General features: G+C 45.8%; 1 protein-coding gene across 6 annotated transcripts in view; it reads right to left on the bottom strand.

Annotated features, from left to right (window-relative positions):
* Positions 1-9,052: 9,052 nt before the first annotated feature.
* YPEL2 (yippee like 2) overlaps positions 9,053-17,811 on the bottom strand; it is an 80,593-nt gene continuing 71,834 nt past the window's right edge. For 4 of the 6 annotated variants that reach the window (XM_072940232.1, XM_072940235.1, XM_072940234.1 and 1 more), the window contains exon 5: positions 9,053-13,119. In XM_072940232.1, the coding sequence (XP_072796333.1) occupies positions 13,027-13,119 (93 nt within the window). In that variant the 3' untranslated portion in view covers positions 9,053-13,026. Of the gene's footprint in view, positions 13,120-13,449; positions 13,558-14,477; positions 15,765-17,811 lie in introns of those variants that run through there. The other 2 variants (XM_072940233.1, XR_012060166.1) reach the window with 2 other exon arrangements.

The raw sequence follows: 17,811 nt of genomic DNA, 5'->3' as shown, positions 1-17,811 counted from the left end.
AGTAGTTGTGATGGATATTTTACAGCCCACAAAGCCTAAAATATTTACTCTCTGGCCCTTTACAGAAAAAGCTTTATTTATCATTACTTAGCACATATTAGGTGCTCAATAAATGCTCCTTGATTTTCTGAATGACCCATTCAAGGCTTTCCAGCTGGATATAAAAAAAGTGAACAAATTAATACATCTAAGCACAAAGCAGTCTGTGCTTCCCCAACTTATCTGGTATTTGCTTGTTTGATTGCAGTTTGTTACTGTTGACAGAAGACTACATGCTTCGCAAGGATCACTTAAATGCTTTGAGATTCCAGAATGCAAATTGCTCTGGATCCAAGTTTTCAAAGAGTTGGCCTTTGGGCTAAATATGTCTCATTGACATGTTTTATTTGGCCCATACAAGGCTGCTGTTGTTTGTTTTCAAAGCAGCATTAACTGCCAACATTTAAAAATAAGGAGACTTCTCATAATAATGCAAATCTCCAGCTTCTTTTGAAAATTTGAACGATCAAGCAATGTGGGTACACAATTTGGTTAGGGTCATAGCCACCTGGGGCTTAAGTAGTTTTTGCCTCCTTTGATGGGGAAAGTGCCCTCCAATTCACCACAGTCCCCACTACTCCTCACAGTCTTACCCCAGGCTGCCCCCATCCAGGTACCTTATCGGCCTGGTCCTTCTGTAGACATCTGCATTTAGCATCCTTACTCTAGAGGACTATCGTTTGCTACAAAGGCCCCTGAACTACAACACTTTCTATACCTTTGCTTCCTTTTCCTGGCTTGAAAACAGACCGGCACATCTGAAAGCAAAACAGGAAAGAGCAACAATGCTATGAGGACCGTTACCTTCATTCCAACTAGAAGGCAACTTCATCCTCCCGCCCCCTCTTTCCTTTTTCAGACAAGCCTGAGGATTCAGCCTGCTTTCCTTGCTGCTATTCCGCTCCCTCCACCCACTCCATCTCCTGGAGTTGTTGACTTCAAACCCTGGAGTGCAGTCTCCCCAGTTCCCCGCTGCCCTTGAAAACAAACACCGTGGCCCTTCTTGTTTTTAGAGCTGCACTGCTAATCATTACAGGGAAACAGACAGGAAATAACAAATAAGGAGGAAATTACAAAGTTAAAAAAAAATCATACAGTTCTTGCAGTCACAGTCCCTGATTCCCTTAATGAGGCAGCACCTGGAAGGAAGTCCCCTATTATTACTGTCTCCTGTTAGGGTCTCATAGCTGGTGGATTATGTATAAAGGACCCAAAGCTTCTACAAGATCCTAACGGCGCTGAAGAATCGACTTGACAGCGCAGGAACCATTAGGTGGCAGTACAGGGCATATCTTTTCCAGTCTTTCTCCAACCGGGCAGGCGGATGTGAGGCACCCAACTGTCTAGGAAGGGATAACTTAGCGCCAGCTCAGGGCAAGCATTTGGGCTGAGACCAGGCAGAGGATAAGAGCCAAAAGGCTCCCAGCTGCATTGTGCCCTCAAGAAGCCAGGTGTGGAATTCTTGTCTCCTCTGTGCCTTTCCCTGATGTGTCGATTAGAATCAGTCTTGAAGGACTGATAGAACCTTCCAGTCCAACATCTTGATTTCATGACAAATAAACCTCCGAGGCCTGGAGAGATCTGACTTGGCCTCTGTTGTCGCCATGCCATGGGCCCAGTCAGCTGTCTTGGCAGGTTCACTGGTGCCAGCTTATCCTTCTGGCCTGTCCCTCTGGTTAAAAAGCATTTATTGAAGTCTGCTAAGAATAAAGACTAATTTTCCTAGCCTCAAAGGTGAAATGGAGAAGTGCCTCCCTGCCTCTAATACAGCAGGACTGTATGTAGGAAACCGAGACTTAACTGGCTGCAGGAAAACACAGGTTAAACCTTACTTTGCTTCTACCAAACTAACCCACCGGGAAGAGAAGTGAGGGCCCCTATTCCAGAAGGGGAGTTACAGCTCTCAGCAGGCCAGCGTGCGCCCCCTTTTGGGGACTGGCCAGTATTGTTGTGGCTCTGATCACGAGTGGCCTAGCATGGCCTGGCTGGGCCACACACAGCCACGTAAATCACCAGTCCTCTTGATTTACATTACTAAAACCACCCGTATTCCTAGAAGTTAAACACAAATCCAAACTGCCCTTTAACAAAATCATGTCCTCAGGCTTCAGTTGGTTTACAGGAGAGTCTAGTGACCCAAAGGTTACCTTGCTGCGAGGCAGCATTAGCTTGAAGGGGTCAGGCCTCAGAAGAGGAATTTTCCCGGAACTGCTATCAATGTGAAGTCTTACCTGTTTCTGTTGAAAGCACCATGCTGGGTGTTACAGGGCCTCGCCTCTTCAAATGCGGTCTTTCAACCCATGGCAACATCTGGAAGCTGGTTAAAAATGGAGAATCTCTTGCCCAGCCCGTTCCTGCTGAATCAGCATTTCCGTTTCAGCAAGATTTCCCTGTTGGTTCCCTTGTGTGTTCAAGTTTGAGAAGCGCTGCTTTAGGACACCTGGGAGAAAAGGTCAAACCGACAACAAAGAGACAGTCCCGACCTCAAAGGGGCTTATAGATTGCTTTAAGAGCTCAAACCACACGTATGAAAAATGTCCTGAAAATGACCATTAAGAAACGTATATTATTAATGCCATGTGGGCTGCCCTAGGACAACATAGGACACACATTTTGAGAGGGTGCAAAAGAATGATTACAGTGAAGAGGGGTCAGCTGCGCCGTCTTCCTGGGCGGGGGTGGTGAGATTTTGAGAAGTATGGACGACTGATCAGTAGGCAAACTGTAAATTCTAGGCAGTGGCCTACAGATTATTATCCTATGCATGTGTCCAGACTTCCGCTGGATCTTTCCAGCATGGGACACGTTACTGTGGCTGCACACCCATAGAACCTCACGTTAAGTATTTTGGTTTAATCAATGGTTCTCATGGAAATTCTTCAAATGTGCTCACCAAACATGCAAACTGTTCTTTCTTTGCATTCAAAAAGGCAAGTCCTCACCCCTTTCTTGTGTAGTTTCTAGCTTTTCTTTTGTAATTCGGTAAAAGGCAATTCCTTACAGGTAGCGCTCTCCTGTATTGCTAGAGCCTGTCAAACACGGGGCAAATCTCTGTAAAGCTCTTAATCAGATCTCAGAAATGATTAGCCCAAATGCGTTTTCGGTTTCTAGATAAAGTTCATCATTCTCGAAGGTCAGGAATTAACATGAAAATGGGGAACTTAGTAGTTCCCCCATGTTTATGTCTAGATTTAGTTTACAAAGCAAAAGTGATTGCACAGAAGAAATCCAGAGTTCCAGTGTTTATTTTCCAAATGAGCTGGTGTGAGCTTAACCCTCTGCTCTTCACACTGGTAACCCAGAGTTGTTCCCGGGATGAAAGAGCGGGGATGAAACGTAGAGTGTGAGAGCGCCCCCACTGGATGCCAGTGGGAAAGCGCATAAGGAGAGCCAGACCCCTACCCCTACCCCTACCCCTACCCCTACCCCCACCCACCTGCTTCCTGAAGCAGCACAAGTAAACCGGAGTGTCCAGAAGAGAAATATTACTATGTGGAGATAATACCCTTTAAATAATCCTTCAGAATAGTCCCACCGTAAGCTCAAGGACTCTTCTCCTTATCTGAGCCCTGTTGCAGGTCACTGAAATCAGGATGGAGCCCTGAGTTTGTCCGGGTGGATGTCTGCCCCTTGGCTACAGGGCTGCAAATTCCTCTGCCCAGCAACACTCTGGCAGGGATGGCCTCGACTGCCCAGAGTAGCTGACTGTTCATCTCTGTCAGAGCTTATTAGCAAGCAGCTTGTCACCAGTGGCCCAGCACACCCAGGAAAAAATGGTTCCTGTGTCCACAGAGATAATCCAGGTTGATAGGAATAGCAACAGAGAAGAGAATGGCATTGCCAAATCAATACTTGAGCTTTGCAAATTAACGTCTTGGCTCTGGCTCTCAGTTTATATTCAGCAGGCCCTTGCTCCCAGACAGAGATGCTAAATGGAACAGACATTTCTCTCCAAACAACAGCAAATTCCGTTTTCTTAATGAGGAGTCAACTAGAGGCTTGACATACTAAAGAAAATTCATTTAGAACACCCATTAACAGTGAATTTTATCATGTTCCTTGTGGCACGCCATTTGGAGATGGTGTGGATAAGCTGGGAGAGGGGAGCTGCTGCCTGGCACAAATGGTGACTGTAAGAATGAATCTTTCTACACCCACGTTCATAGTAGCGTTATTCACAGTAACAGGGAAGAAACCTAAGAGTCCACTGATGGATAAAACAAATTTGCTATCCACATACAATGAAATTTGGTAAACCAAATGTTCTAGCTACATACAATGGAATATTACTCAGCCTTAAAAAGGAAGGGAATTCCGATATAAGCTACAACATGGATGAACTTTGAAGACGTTATGCTAAGTGAAATAAGCCAGTCACAAAAGCACAAATACTGTATGATTCCACTCATATGAAGTACCTAGAATCATTTAGTTCATAGAGACAGCAAATAGAATGGTGGTCATCAAGGGACGTTATGAGGGGGCGATGGGTGTTATTGTTTAGTGGGTACAGAGTTTCAGCTTGGGAAGATGAAAAAGCTTTGGAGATAAATGGTGGTGATGGTTGCACAGTAATGTGAATGTATTTATTGCTAATGAATTGTACACTTAAAAATCATTAAGATGGTAACTTTAGGGGAGGGTATAGCTCAGTGGTAGAGTACATGCTTAGCATGCATGAGGTCCTGGGTTCAATCCCCAGTACCTCTGTTTAAAAAAAAGCCCTATAAGATGGTAGCTTTATGTTATGTATATTTTGCCACAATTTTGGGGGTGGTGGGTGGATGCATGGAGTGAATTTTTCACCCATCAGCCAGAGAGCAACCCCTTCATCTAAAGGGATCTCAACCTCATTGGCTCCAAGGGGATTTCTTGGAAATGTTGAGTAGAGTACAAATGGTTTCACCCCTGATTGAGTTTACTCTTGGACAGAAATCATAATCACAGAGGTTACAAATCGACTACATATCAATGGGCCATGCATTACAACGTAGATTGTAACATGGTGACAAGCCTTACCAGCTAAGCAGTTTTCTTATTTTGTAAATCGGGGCTTTTCAGACTTGAATGTGCACAGGAATCACCTGAGCATCTTGTTAATGATGCAGATTCTGTTTCAGGTTTGGGGTAGAGCTTGAGATTCTGTTTGTCAATCCAGCTCCCAGGTGATGCTGATTCTGCTGGACCAGGGGCCTCACTTGAAGCAGCAAGAGTATAGTCCTCTCTCCAGTTAAGAGACCTCCACAACTTGGAGGTTAACAGCCCCTCTGTTAAAACCAAACACAGGCATCTCCAGATTTGAGTGGAAGGAGAATCTCTAGGTGATAGGAATTCTTTCTGAGATCCTCATAATTTTGTTTGCCAACAAAGTTCTGGTCTCAGGGATCTACAACTCCTTTTTCTCTAGCCCAAGCATAGGCAAACCATAAATAAATCCCTTGCCCTTTAGGTATAGGCCAGATCAGCTGCAATTTCCAAAAGCATGCTTTTGAGAAGGAGGGAAGGAAGAAAAGGAGAAAGGGAGGAAGAAAAATGTCAAAAGCAAAAGACTTCCTTTGAAGTCCTCTATAAGAATCAAAAAAAAAAAAAAAAAAAAGAAAGAAAAGAACCCTTCAGTAGCCCTCCATTACTTGCAGGCTAAAAGCTTAGACTCCACAGAAGGGCTTATACCCCTTGTCCACCTCTCCCAGCTCATCGCTTGCCTTTCCCTTCCATGTGCTCCAAGTCTGTTCATTGCTGGCTTCTTGATCTGCCACCTCTCCTCCTCCTTGTACCACCTTGGCCAGGTGTTGGCTCTTCTGGAAAGACTTCTCTAACCATGTTGCCACTCTCATTTCCTACCTTCTGCATTGGGTTGTCCTTGTCTGTCTTCAACTGCATAAAGTGCTTACCTCTTATCATAGCGCTTCACAGTATATTTGAAATGTATTCCCTTGTCGATGTCCCCACACCCACCTCCACTGGACGGTGAGCTCTTTGAGGGATGGGAAGATGTCTTTTGTCCCTAGCACAGTGTCTAGAACATATGAGGTGCTCAGACAATGTTTGTTGAAAGACTGAGCAAATGTAAAAGAACTATAACATTGTATGACATTTGAAGAAGTTGCTTAGTTCCTAAAACACCATGAAGTTTCCCTCGGAATGACTTTGCTAAAGGCCAAACATGTTGACACCAATTTCTGTGTTCCGGCAACTAGAAATGAACTCCCCTATTCTGATAAATTGTATTTCCCCAGCTTCCTCATTTTATAGTATTAACCCTGTATCTTATCTGCAAAACAAAATGCAAATAAATACACAAGGTGAAACTGTACTTTTTAATGAAATTTAGGGGAAGGCTAGAATCTCTGAATGTTAGTATGCTAATTGTCCTCTTTTTATTGACATACAGTTGATTTACAATATTATATCAGTTTCAGGTGTCTAGCATAGCAATTCAACATTTTTATAGATTATATTCCATTTAAAGCTATTACAAAATCATGGCTATGTTTCCCTGTGCTGTACAAATATATCCTTGTTGCTCATTTATTTTATACACAGTCGTTTGTTAGTTGTATGCTTCTTATTGCCCATTTAACCCTAAAATAAGTCTTTAATATTGCAGTGGCTCCAAATTTGAGGTCTCTGGGCATCTAGCTTTTACTAGCAATTTCCAAATTAGCATGTCTATGTATGTTTCTGTAGATTTTTACATGCATACTACCTGCTTTATGCAAAGTACTAGGGCAGGGGTTTTGGGAACTATTAAGCTCCTCATGTCACAAGTTTTGCCCGTTAGTAGTCTGGTCTGTGCCAATTAATTCCAGGGCCTCAGCACCTACCTAAACCCTAGTCAATCTCTAGGCTCAACTCTCCACAGCTTGCCCATCGGAATGTCACGTAGGCATCTTAAGGCCAGCATGTCATTGTCTTTCCCCCCAAACCTGTTCTATTACCTACTGTGGTTAGTGGAACTCTCATTTCCTCTGATGGACTGGCTACTGATTCTGAACTGAAGCCACTCTTAACTCTTCCTTTCCCACATCATCTCCCATCAATCAACTATCAAGTCTCATTGGTTGATTTAATCTCTCAATTCTTCCTTGAACCCATTCTGTTCCTTTTTTTCAACTATCAAGACCTTATCACTTCATGCCTCCCTGTTAATTTACCTTCCTGTTGATTTACCTGTTGAAATACCTCCCTGTTGATTCTTTGCCTCCAATCCCTCCCCACTATAACTCTTCCTTCAGACTGCTGCCAGAATGTCTTTCTAAAGCCCAAACTGAACATTGGAACTTCCTTTACTTAAAGTCCTTCAACAAATCCCCTTTATCTGTGAAATAAAGTCCAAAGCCCATAGCAAGAGCTATGCATGACTTACCTTTTCAACCTCCTCTTCTGACACTCTCCCTACATACCTTAAGATCCCTTGATACCAAACTATAGACCATTTCCTTGACATACCATGCTGGCTCCTTCAGGGACTTTCCAGATACTCTGGAATTTCAGCCTAGAAAACTCCTGTTTTCTTTAAGATCCACTCAGATATCATCTCCTTTGTAAAGACCTCACCGCCAAGCACACAGTGCATGCTTCTGTTACAGCACCTCTTGTGTTAAATTTTTTATATGCCTCTTCCCCTTCTGGACTGAGGGGACCTGGAATGTAGGGACCACGTCTCACTCTGTTTTGCACCTTGGACTTTGACCCCGTACTTGGTGCATAACAAGCCTGCCATAAATGTTCAATGAGAGACCGACCAAATAATTGAATGAATAAATAACTGACTGTGATAGGAGTCAGAATACGAACAGTAAGAAAGGTGCAAATGAACTGCCGCTGTTGGGTGCTCAGAGGACTGCGTCACATTTTATTTGGAAGACCAAAAAATACTGTAATTGATTGCAGTCTTTCAATTTAACCCTATATATTTGTTTGTCTTAAAGCAAGATTCACTTAAATTCACCCATGGCCCATTTCTTCTCCAACTTCCACCTCCAAATGAAACTAGCTTTACATTCTGTCTCTGATACAACAGTAGATCTTTAGTTCATCTTAGGTTTGCCTATAGTAAATTGGTTTCTTATAATAATTTATTGTAAATGGAGATTCCTTCTTTTTTTCCAAAAAGAATTTAAGTGGCAGCCTCATAACTGAAATTATGTATTCCTATTATAGCTTCTTGTACAGAAAATACCCAATAAATGTTTGTTGAATGAAGAAATAAAGGATTGCTCTGGCCCCACCAGAACTCTTGAGTTGTCTTGTAAGAACTGAGACCTCTTGAGAGAGTCCAAGCTCACACTGCTCATCGCACAACAGGCCAATAATTGAGAGAGACGAGTTGCTGGGGCAAGGAGTAGCAACTCAGAAAGCCAGCAGACAGCAAAGATGGTGGACTAGCATCCCGGAGAACCAACTTACCCAAGTTAGAATTCAGGCTTCTTTTATACTAAAAGGGGAGGGGGTGTGGTTGTTTGTTGCAAATTTCTTGGTATTGGAATCCTTTGTTCTTGCAGCTGTCCACATAGATCAGGTCATGGTGCCCCTGTAAACCTCCAACAGGACAAATGCAATTCGCTATTCTGCAACTCCGTATCTCTATGTGAAGGGGAAAATGTTATACCTTTAAAGGTCAGAGCCTGGAGAATGGGCTGTCCTGTATATCTCAGGGTATATCTCAGGCTATGGGCAACTTTCTTAACTTGTAGCAAAAGCAATAGAATGCAAAGGTTAAAGGAAAGGAAACAGATCTGATACGGAGTCAGATGTGCTGGGCACTTAGCTGGGGCACTCTCCCTACCCTGCATGTCTGACTGCATTTCTGCCCATTTTCAACTCATTTGGGTTGTATATTATTTCATACAGATCTTTGAACTTAGGACACTGAAGGCCTGTATGTCTTCAGGGCTCGTAGCTCCTGTAGTGCTAATCTGCCCCAGGGTGGTTAATGTTTAACCCCTAAACCACTGGCTGAATGTCCATATATCTGAAAGAATAACAAGCACATGCCAATAAATAGCTCGGGTTTATTTAGTGACAGGTGCTTCGGGGGCCATCACCTCTGCTACCCTTTTAGCATGCCCCTCAGGCACCTTCTCCTCCTTTCCATAAAGAGAAAAGGGACCACAAGGCAGGAGAATTCAACCTGAGGGCAGTTCTTGAGGGGCCAGTTCAAGAATGACTTTCCGAAGGGCCTCTTGTGCCCTGCACAGAATTTCGGATCCAAATCTCTGATTCCTAGGCCTGTAATTGACTCACCAGGTAACAATGGGATATCTGTGTTTTCTGCAAGCTGAACTGTTCCCTCAGAGCAGGATTATTTTATTTATTGTCTTTTCCTTCTGTCATGGACAGTTACAGCTTGCTGCCCCTTCTTCTTTCCCACTAGGTCCCCCCAATTTTTTTTTCTTTTTCTTTTTACACCCAAGGAGAGGGGGAAGGGCACAAAGCCAGAGGCCCCCCGGAGCCCATCCCCTCCCAAGCTGCCTCCATGAAGGCCCTTGGACCCATTCCAGGCCCCAGGCCCTTAGGGTGGACTTTCAACCCCCTTGGTGGCCCTGAGAGGCTCCTGAGACCCTCCAGGGGCCCTGACTGCCCCTCACTCTGGCTATGGCAGGGGAGGCGCTCCGCTCTCAGCTGCCCCATCTCCTGCCAAGTCCTGTGCCCGTAGCTCTCTGCTCCACGTGCCCGCCCTGCCACACAGAAGGCCCCCGAATTTCTGAGCCCTGTAGGGACTAGGTTTATGCCCATCAGTGTACCCCATGACACTAAGCCGGGTTCCTAAAGGGATGGCCTGTGACTTAAAATGGTCTCATCAGAGCGACCTCCGGGATTGGCAGGGAATGCTGGGACTTGGACCCTTCTCAGCCTGGTAAATGCTATGTCTTGTTTCTGCTGCAGCCGTAGTGGAAAGTTTGAAGCTGCCAGGAGAGCGGAGGGGTTGCGTCATGTGGCAACAAAAGAATGAATCCCGCCCGGGGGAAGCAGAGCCAAGCAATGGATCCCTGTTGTCTGAGTCCTGGATCAAATTGTGCCTGGATCCCCAGTGAGCCAATAAATTTTCTTTATTGCTTAAGCCTGTTTGAGGTTGTTTTATTTCGCTTGGAACATTAACATTTCTAATTGATACACCCTAGTTAGACTATAAACTTTGTGACAGCAGAGAGGGTCCACCTTGATCACCCTTGGCACATAGTAGGCATTCAATAAACAAATTTTGAATGGAAACATTTCAGCTGGAAGGAACGCCTTCTATAAACTCCCCTTTACTCATCTGACAACGAAGGAACCTAGAGTTCTGTAGGAAAGTGGTGATGTGGCTCCGGAAGCCAGGATCTCACCCCAACACAAGGCTGCTTCTAACCTCCAAGGGTCTTTGATGGAGTAAACACGTGAGGGTCTTTGAGGAGGCCACAAAAGCAGTCGCTCCCCACCCCCTACTTTCTCTGCGAGCTTTGAACTACGTCAGAGGTAAATAGCCATACGCTAGATGAGGACCAAAAGTGTCCTTTATTACTAATAAAGCTGATATTAGAGAATGTGGCTTATATTGTCTGGCAAAAGAGCTTCACAGAACTCAGACTCAGAATTCGGCGGAGCTAACCGCTCAGCGACAGGCAGCTGGGCCCCATCCTGGGGGAGCAGTATCAGCTCCCAAGAAGGAAGGAAGAGAAGATATTATGAGGCACAAATTCTCCTTTGAAACTCACCAGTCATACTGAACCACTCCTTCCCAGGGAGCAATGAAGAGGTGGAGAGAAACCAGGCGTGCTTTGCTAATTGGGCTCCTTCCACCAGGAAGAAAACAGCAAGAGTGGAAAAGACAAGTCTCCCTGACGTAAGGCAAGTGTGATTCCGTCAGGTCGGTTGAATCTGCTTTGTTTTTAATCAAAATGGGTTATCTTCCAAAGTGACGGAATGTGTTTGCTGTCTACAGTATCATTCTCCACGGAACTAGCTCACACACCACAGTCAGAGCAAGCTCCCAAAGGAATTCGAGATCGTCACTGAAAATCATGCAAAATTCAAAGGACGAACCAAGAATTCGTGATAAAACTACACAACTGAGTGGCAATAGTCCTTGTGCTCGCACACCATGCCCATCAAAGGCATTTCAAGAGCACTGAAATCTCACACACGTCCCACGCCGACTGTCAGTTTCTTTCTTGCTGATCTCAGAGAGACACGGTGCCTATTAGTCACCGGAGAGCAGAGCCAAAGTTTAACTCCTTGGTGGCACAGGGGAAACGGCACGTCAGGTTGGATTCCAGGAAATCTAGGGAAGTACTTGACAGGAAGTCTGTTACTGTTCCCAGTTTTGCCAGTGTCAAGGCTGGGGCTGGAGGCATTTTCCGAAACAAATGGTCAGTTTGTTGCCACATGCTTTTTGTTTTATTCACCAGGGCACTTTATCCTGCTCCAGGTTTTTTGTTTGTTTGTTGTTTTGTTTTGGGGGTTTTTGTTTGTTTGTTTTTTAAGGTAAACATTTCCCATTCAGGCTTCAAGAGGCTTTCCCAAAAAAACATTGTTAATTTGAAGTTTGGTCGACAAATAAATTACATCAACGGGACAAATAACAACCTCCCCCCATTAGCCAACAATACATGTACAATTTAATAGGTTTTACTGAAAACTGTGGTGCTGGATGTTTAATGTGACTCTGAACACAGTGAGGACCAGGATGCCCTGATGCCAGCATGGATCTCCCCTTATGTGGCTGCTAAGACAAAGCTTTGATCTCATCCTGAGAAGCTCCCTTAATGGACTTCTTGCTGGAGGTCACTGGCCAGAACTGGGAGAGAACCCAAGCCAATGATGGGAACCCAGATTGAAATAACATGTTCCCATCCTCTCTTAGCAAATGCAAAGCTGTTTTCTTAGCTACTACCTGCCCCGATTTGTACCACGAGAAGCTCTCCAATGCCACTTTAGCTATCAATAATTGGCAACGAGTTTTGCAATTAACAGCTGCCCACAATCCATTTCAAGGAGCTACGCAGAAAGCACTTCCAAAAAAGCAGATTTGGGGATTACTCAGCTGCTTACCTGTCCTCCATTCCTTTTCTTAGCCCCCACGTCATCTGCTGGAAGAACCTGAAACTTGAAACGTGTGCCTAAATGCCCAATTCTGAGTAGATGGTAGATATTTGAGAAATTCTCTACTTGATGTGTACCTAGAGAGAGGGAACGGGCAGTTCCATAAGGACTTGCTGTGTAATTCATAGCAAGGAGCTGACTCATAAACCCTTTCTAATTTCAGACCAAAGACCCCAGGGAAAGATTTGGGTAAAAACCTTGGCCTCAGAGAAAAGCCACTGAAGTTTATTCATTCCCCTGACGAGAAGCAATTGGGGAATTGCCAACTGTGATGGACACGTCTCAGTCTTCGCTGGTTTATCTTGTTCATCGGCAATAGCGAAGGTCCGCGGTAAAGCTGAACTCCCCACCCACCTCACCCAAGCCAACTGGAGGCATAATCCAAGGCTTTGGTTAGTTTCTCACAGCTTCTGCTCACATGCAACATGGAGGGAGCCGGTCCCCCTACCATGACCTCTAAATGACACTTTCCAACACTGAAGACTGCGGGGCCTGCAATCACTTGAGAAGTAGGAGGTATCTATTGTTAGAGACATTCTGTCATCTGAGCAGTCTCAAGTGGATTTTTTCCCCCCATCTTTCCTTAGCTCCTGATCTGGTGAGTTTGGGGCAAGAAACCCTCCAAGGGCAGCAACCTTGGAGGAAGTGTTTACCAATGCAAGAGGCAGGGCAAGGAGGCAGCCAGAGGGGGCCTGGAGCTGCTCAAGCTCCTGGAACCTTCAGTGCTCAGGCCAAAACTCGAGACTTGTGGGCTGGCCTCTCCCTCGTGATTCCACATTGAGCTTCTGGAAAATCAGCCTCAGCCAAGCAGCTATCTGGGGCTTAGTGTTTACAGCTGAGCCAGAGACGATAAAACCACAGAGATGCCACCCCTGTTTACGTACTGACCCAGTGGTCAAGGAATCATCCCCCGGGCCCGAGGACAATCTTTGCTGGGTTTCCTCGCTGCAAAACGCCAGAATGCCTTTGCCTCGAAGAGGTCGACTCTCTTGTCAGCTGTGGGAGAAAAAACAGGCAGAGTTGCTATTTACACCCTGAACTGCAAGCTGGGTAAAAATAGCACAAGCAGCCTGGTCCTGCTTCAAACCCCACTGCAGAAAGAGCTTATTTTTGGAAGAGAAGATTTTCCTCCCCACCTACAGATCTGAAAACGGTCACCTCCCAGGAGGAGAAGAGGAGAGACGATCCCACGCAAAGGTGAAATGTACCCTCTTCTCCACGCCCATGCCCAGGACAGCACACCGAGAGCCAGATTAGAAATACCCGACCCCTGCCAGCCGGGTCAGGCCCCAGCACAGACCTGCAGGTGACCTAGTTCAAGGTAGAGTGGGAATTAATTAACTTGGAGCACAGTGAGAGGAGGCTGCTGTTTGAACATGGATGCTGCCACCATCCTGTTGACTGTCATTGCTGTTTGTCAGGCTACTTGTTTGCCTTTCAAGAAAAAAAAAAAAAAGGAAGAAAAGAGAATTGACCAAAAGAATGCATAAGACCCCAGAACAATCACTTAGGTGTTCTATTGCCTGAGGACTTGGAAATCACCCAAGCCTGGTCTGGTCCCACCTCTGTGGGCCACCCTGAGAGCTGGGGGCCGAAACTCTCACGTCATGTATTTGCTGGAGCTTAGGACCTGATGTCTGGGGCCCCAGGATCTCTTTCAGGTTCGGAAAGTGGCCCACATGACAAGGAAGGAAAGTCACTTCTTTCTTTTCTGTGAAGAGATATTTTATAGATGCCTAAGTATGTAGATTATGACACCTGTGTAACTCTAACGAGAGATACACACGTGGATAGTTCCTAGGAAACGTGCAAAACAGCAGAGAAAAATACCAGACCAATGACATCATTCAATTGTTCTATGACCTGAAAGTGCCCAGGCCACCCAGAGCTGAGCCCAATAGGTGCTTAGTAGTTATTTTTAGGTAGGAAGGGGGAAAAAAAATCTCCCACATCCTAACTTCATCTGAACCCCCTTCTTCAGAGATCTGGGAACCAAAATGAATCTACTTTGAGGAAACATACCCAGGCATGCCTAACCAACTGAAAGGAAGGGGAGAAGATGACAACATACCACTGCCTCACTTCTCAGCACCTCCCAGCAACACGCACACACAGACCTTTATCACCTTGTCCTCCGTGCGGGTACTGGTGTAGCTACGGAGCGGGGATGACTGGGTCAAGGTAGAAGCAGCAGAGAAGATCGGATGTGCTTTGGGCACAAAGCCTGGCTTTTCCTCTAGCCTCAGACAGACCTAGTTTTGACTCCTAACTTTGTCACCTACCGTGTGACCAAGTCACTTTACTTTTTTGAATCTCACTTTTTTCCCTCTGGGAAGAGAGGTGATAGTACCCACCTGCGGGTTGGTGCAGACGAAATGTCACAACATCTGTAGAGCGTGTGTTCAGTGCCTGGTACAGAGTAAGGGATGCTCTGAACCCAGTATCCAGGAGCAGTTGCAGCTTTCCTGTGATACGCCGTGGGCCAGATTTTGGACTCTAGCTGGCTTCCAGCTGCCAGATGACGGCAAGTCTACCAAACGGCTAAGACTTAACTCCCTGCAAAAGGCATTGCATTACAGAAATGATTGAAAACTTTCTCCCACGTTCTTATGCCCTTCTGCACACGCCCTTCATTCTCTGTGGCCCTTCACCTCTCTGCTGGCATCTTTCTGTAACACCCACTTCCCCAAGCCTTATCAAGAAGCTAGAAATAGAATCTCCCTACTCGGCCGTCTCTGCCAATGGAGAGCTCTGGGCAGCTGACTTCCCACTTGAAGGAGGCCACAGAGAGGTAGCCCAGCACCTTTCCAAGTCGCACTGACTGATGACATTGAGAGGGAAGAGCTGCTGCTCTGCTGAGTCATAGCTATTTAAGCTATTTGTCCTCAGGGCTCTGAGACTCCCTAAGGACCTGGGAAAGACGGCTGCATATCCCTTGGAGCAGGACTTCTTTGGGTTTCTATTTGCAAAGTTAAGAAATCCAGATTGCGCTGACTCCGGCCCTGGACCGAGAAGAGCTCAGGTCTCCCCGCCCCCCTCTATCTCACTGACCTCTGGCTGAGGATTGTAGGCCAAGGTGGCCAGGATCTCCCCTCCAGTCTAAGTCAGCTTCCCCCTGAATCAGCTTTCTTCACCTCCCTATTAATAGCCACTGCTTTGGCTGGCTCCACGCATGGTATGATTACAGTTTAATAATATGTCACAAATAAGGAAGCAGGGAACTTCCTGGAGCTGGGCTGCTGAGGCCAGGAGAGCTCACGTTCCCCCCCAGAAGGCAGAGGTGGGGGCTTGTTTTCTGCAGAAGGAGCAGCTGGCTAGAGATTGGCCTCTGAGACAAGGCACTGCTTTGCAGTTTCTGTCTTACTGGGATGCCTTTGGTTTAGGGCAGGAGACAAGCCTGCAGGTGAACTTCCATTTTACTAAAGCCTTTATTCCCACAGATATTCCTGGGTAGCACTGAAAAAGTGTGGTTTTCATCCAATGATGCAGTTCCTTCAGCTACCCTGGTTGGAAGTTCTGGGCCAAGCTAGGGTTAGTCCCTCCCAAGGTCACCTTTTCTCTGACACTACAGCAGCAAGGTGGCCTAGTTAGAGAGGCTTGGATTCTCTGGATGCGACAGGATGCCAAGAGCAGACTGAACCCTGGCAAAAAAAAAAAAAAAAAATTTGTTTTCATGCCATTCTCCACCCCCTCCTCTGTCTCTCCCTAGTAAAAGCAGACATGCTGAACAATCTTTGGTATTAAATTCATACTGACAAGCAATGGATTCGGGTTGCCCTATATTCTGTTCCAGCATTCTTGTTCTTTGTTAGCCTTAGAGAGGGAAGAAGACACAAATTTAGGAGCCAGGCACTGAGTTCAAATTCTGCTTAATCTCTCAGTTGAGAGGGTTTAGTAAGTTTATTCAATTTTCCTGAATCTCCATCTTCTCATGTGTATATAAAAGGAATAATAATCTATCCTGAAATGGGTTTAAACAAGTAAAATGAAACAACTTTGGCAAAAATCCTGGTACAGTACCTGGAATATAGTAGGTGATCAATAAACAGTCTTAATTTTCTTTCCAGAAAATAAAAAGTCAGGAAAATATGAGGTCAAACAAGGATGTCCAGGCACCTCACACTCGTGGGGGAAAATGGGCAGCATCTCTTAATGTGCAGACCCATGACAGATACATCTCTGACACGAAAGCTTGCAAGAACTAGCAGAACCTCGTTTCCTTTCTCTGGATTCGTACCATTTAGAGTCCCAAAGAGAGGCCCAATCTAGACTGTGATGCGTCTTGCTGAGGCCATAGTGAGGAGTCTCCTGGCTCCATTTATCTTCCCTAATGACATTTATTGGAGGTCTCAGAGTTGATAAGCAAAGGATGGCGGGGAGGGTAGAGCTCGGTGGTAGAGTGTGTGCTTGGCATGCATGAGGTCCTGGGTTCAATCCCCAGTACTGCCATTAAATAAATAAATAAATACATACTACCCCCCCACCCCCAAATATTGTGTATTAAAAAAAAAGGATGGTATGAGGAAGAACGGGTAAGGCAAAGTGTAGGGACTGTATGCTTAGCTACATTTAAAGGTCCCCATTCAAAGAACCAGGTCAACCAGACCTCCAGGGTGAACCCTGCTATCAGCAAGGCCAAAGGAGAAACAAAATGTCACGTCTGCTGAGAAATGGTCTGCCCTCAAACACCTGCTTATTAGATGGCAAGTAATGGTCTCCTTAACCCAGTACCAGCTGGCTTCCCTCAGCGACTACTTCAAGTCTGGGAAGGTGGCAGACTTTGTTCTTGCTGCAGCTCGCTCCCTTCTCGCTTGCCAACAGCCGGCATATATCTGATGGGAGGCAGCCAGGGCTCCCAGCAGCACAAAGTGGGGCAAGCCGCAGCATGACCTGCCCCCAGCTGGGCACTGAGTGGGGGCTGGGGTGGGGAGGAGCGACAGGCTGAGTGGACTTGGGCTCACTTCCATAAAAGCAGCCCAGAATCCCCTCCGCCTCAGTAGCCAAAGGAGCAGGACTGCCCCGATACCTCTTGGTGTCCCCTTGGGACCTACCCTTGGTATTAACTCTCACATGATTTTCTTATATGCAGATGGTGAGGGGGATGAGCACACTGTCATTTATTTACATGCCATGGAGATCACCCACCCAGACACCGATCACTCCTTCAGTCACTAAACGAATAGTTTTTGAACACTGACCTCACACTAGCGCTGTTTGAGGTTCTGAACAGACATTGGTGAATAAAACAAAGATGGTCTCTGCCCTTGGAGGGGGGGAGCCAGACAATGAGTGTGAAAGTAAATGAATATGTATTTCAAATGGTGAGACATGCCTAGTGAGAGAAGAGCTTGGTACAGTTACAGAATGATGGCAGTGGTGAGGGTGTCTGATTTCATAGTCAGGAGAGGCCATTCTGAAGAGGTGACAGTTAAGCACCCGACTGATGGAATATTGGTGGCAGTTGGCCATGAAGGTACCCCCTCACTGCTCAGCTAAGTTCCCTTCTCTCTTAATGAAAGACTCTAAGAAGAATGAAAGGATCCCTCAGCCAGGGATGCAGTGAAGAACATTCTGGGAGAACGAATGCGGCCACCAAACCCTTCTTCCAAGTCTCCTGCTGTCCTGCCGTGTGCACATTTACTTCTCTCCCCTTTCTCCCGCACCCCCAGCACTCATCTGCCCTCTGCC

The sequence above is a fragment of the Vicugna pacos genome, chromosome 16, assembly GCF_048564905.1.
Source record: "Vicugna pacos chromosome 16, VicPac4, whole genome shotgun sequence".
NCBI lineage: Eukaryota > Metazoa > Chordata > Mammalia > Artiodactyla > Camelidae > Vicugna > Vicugna pacos.
This window is presented reverse-complemented; position numbering and strand designations above follow the sequence as displayed.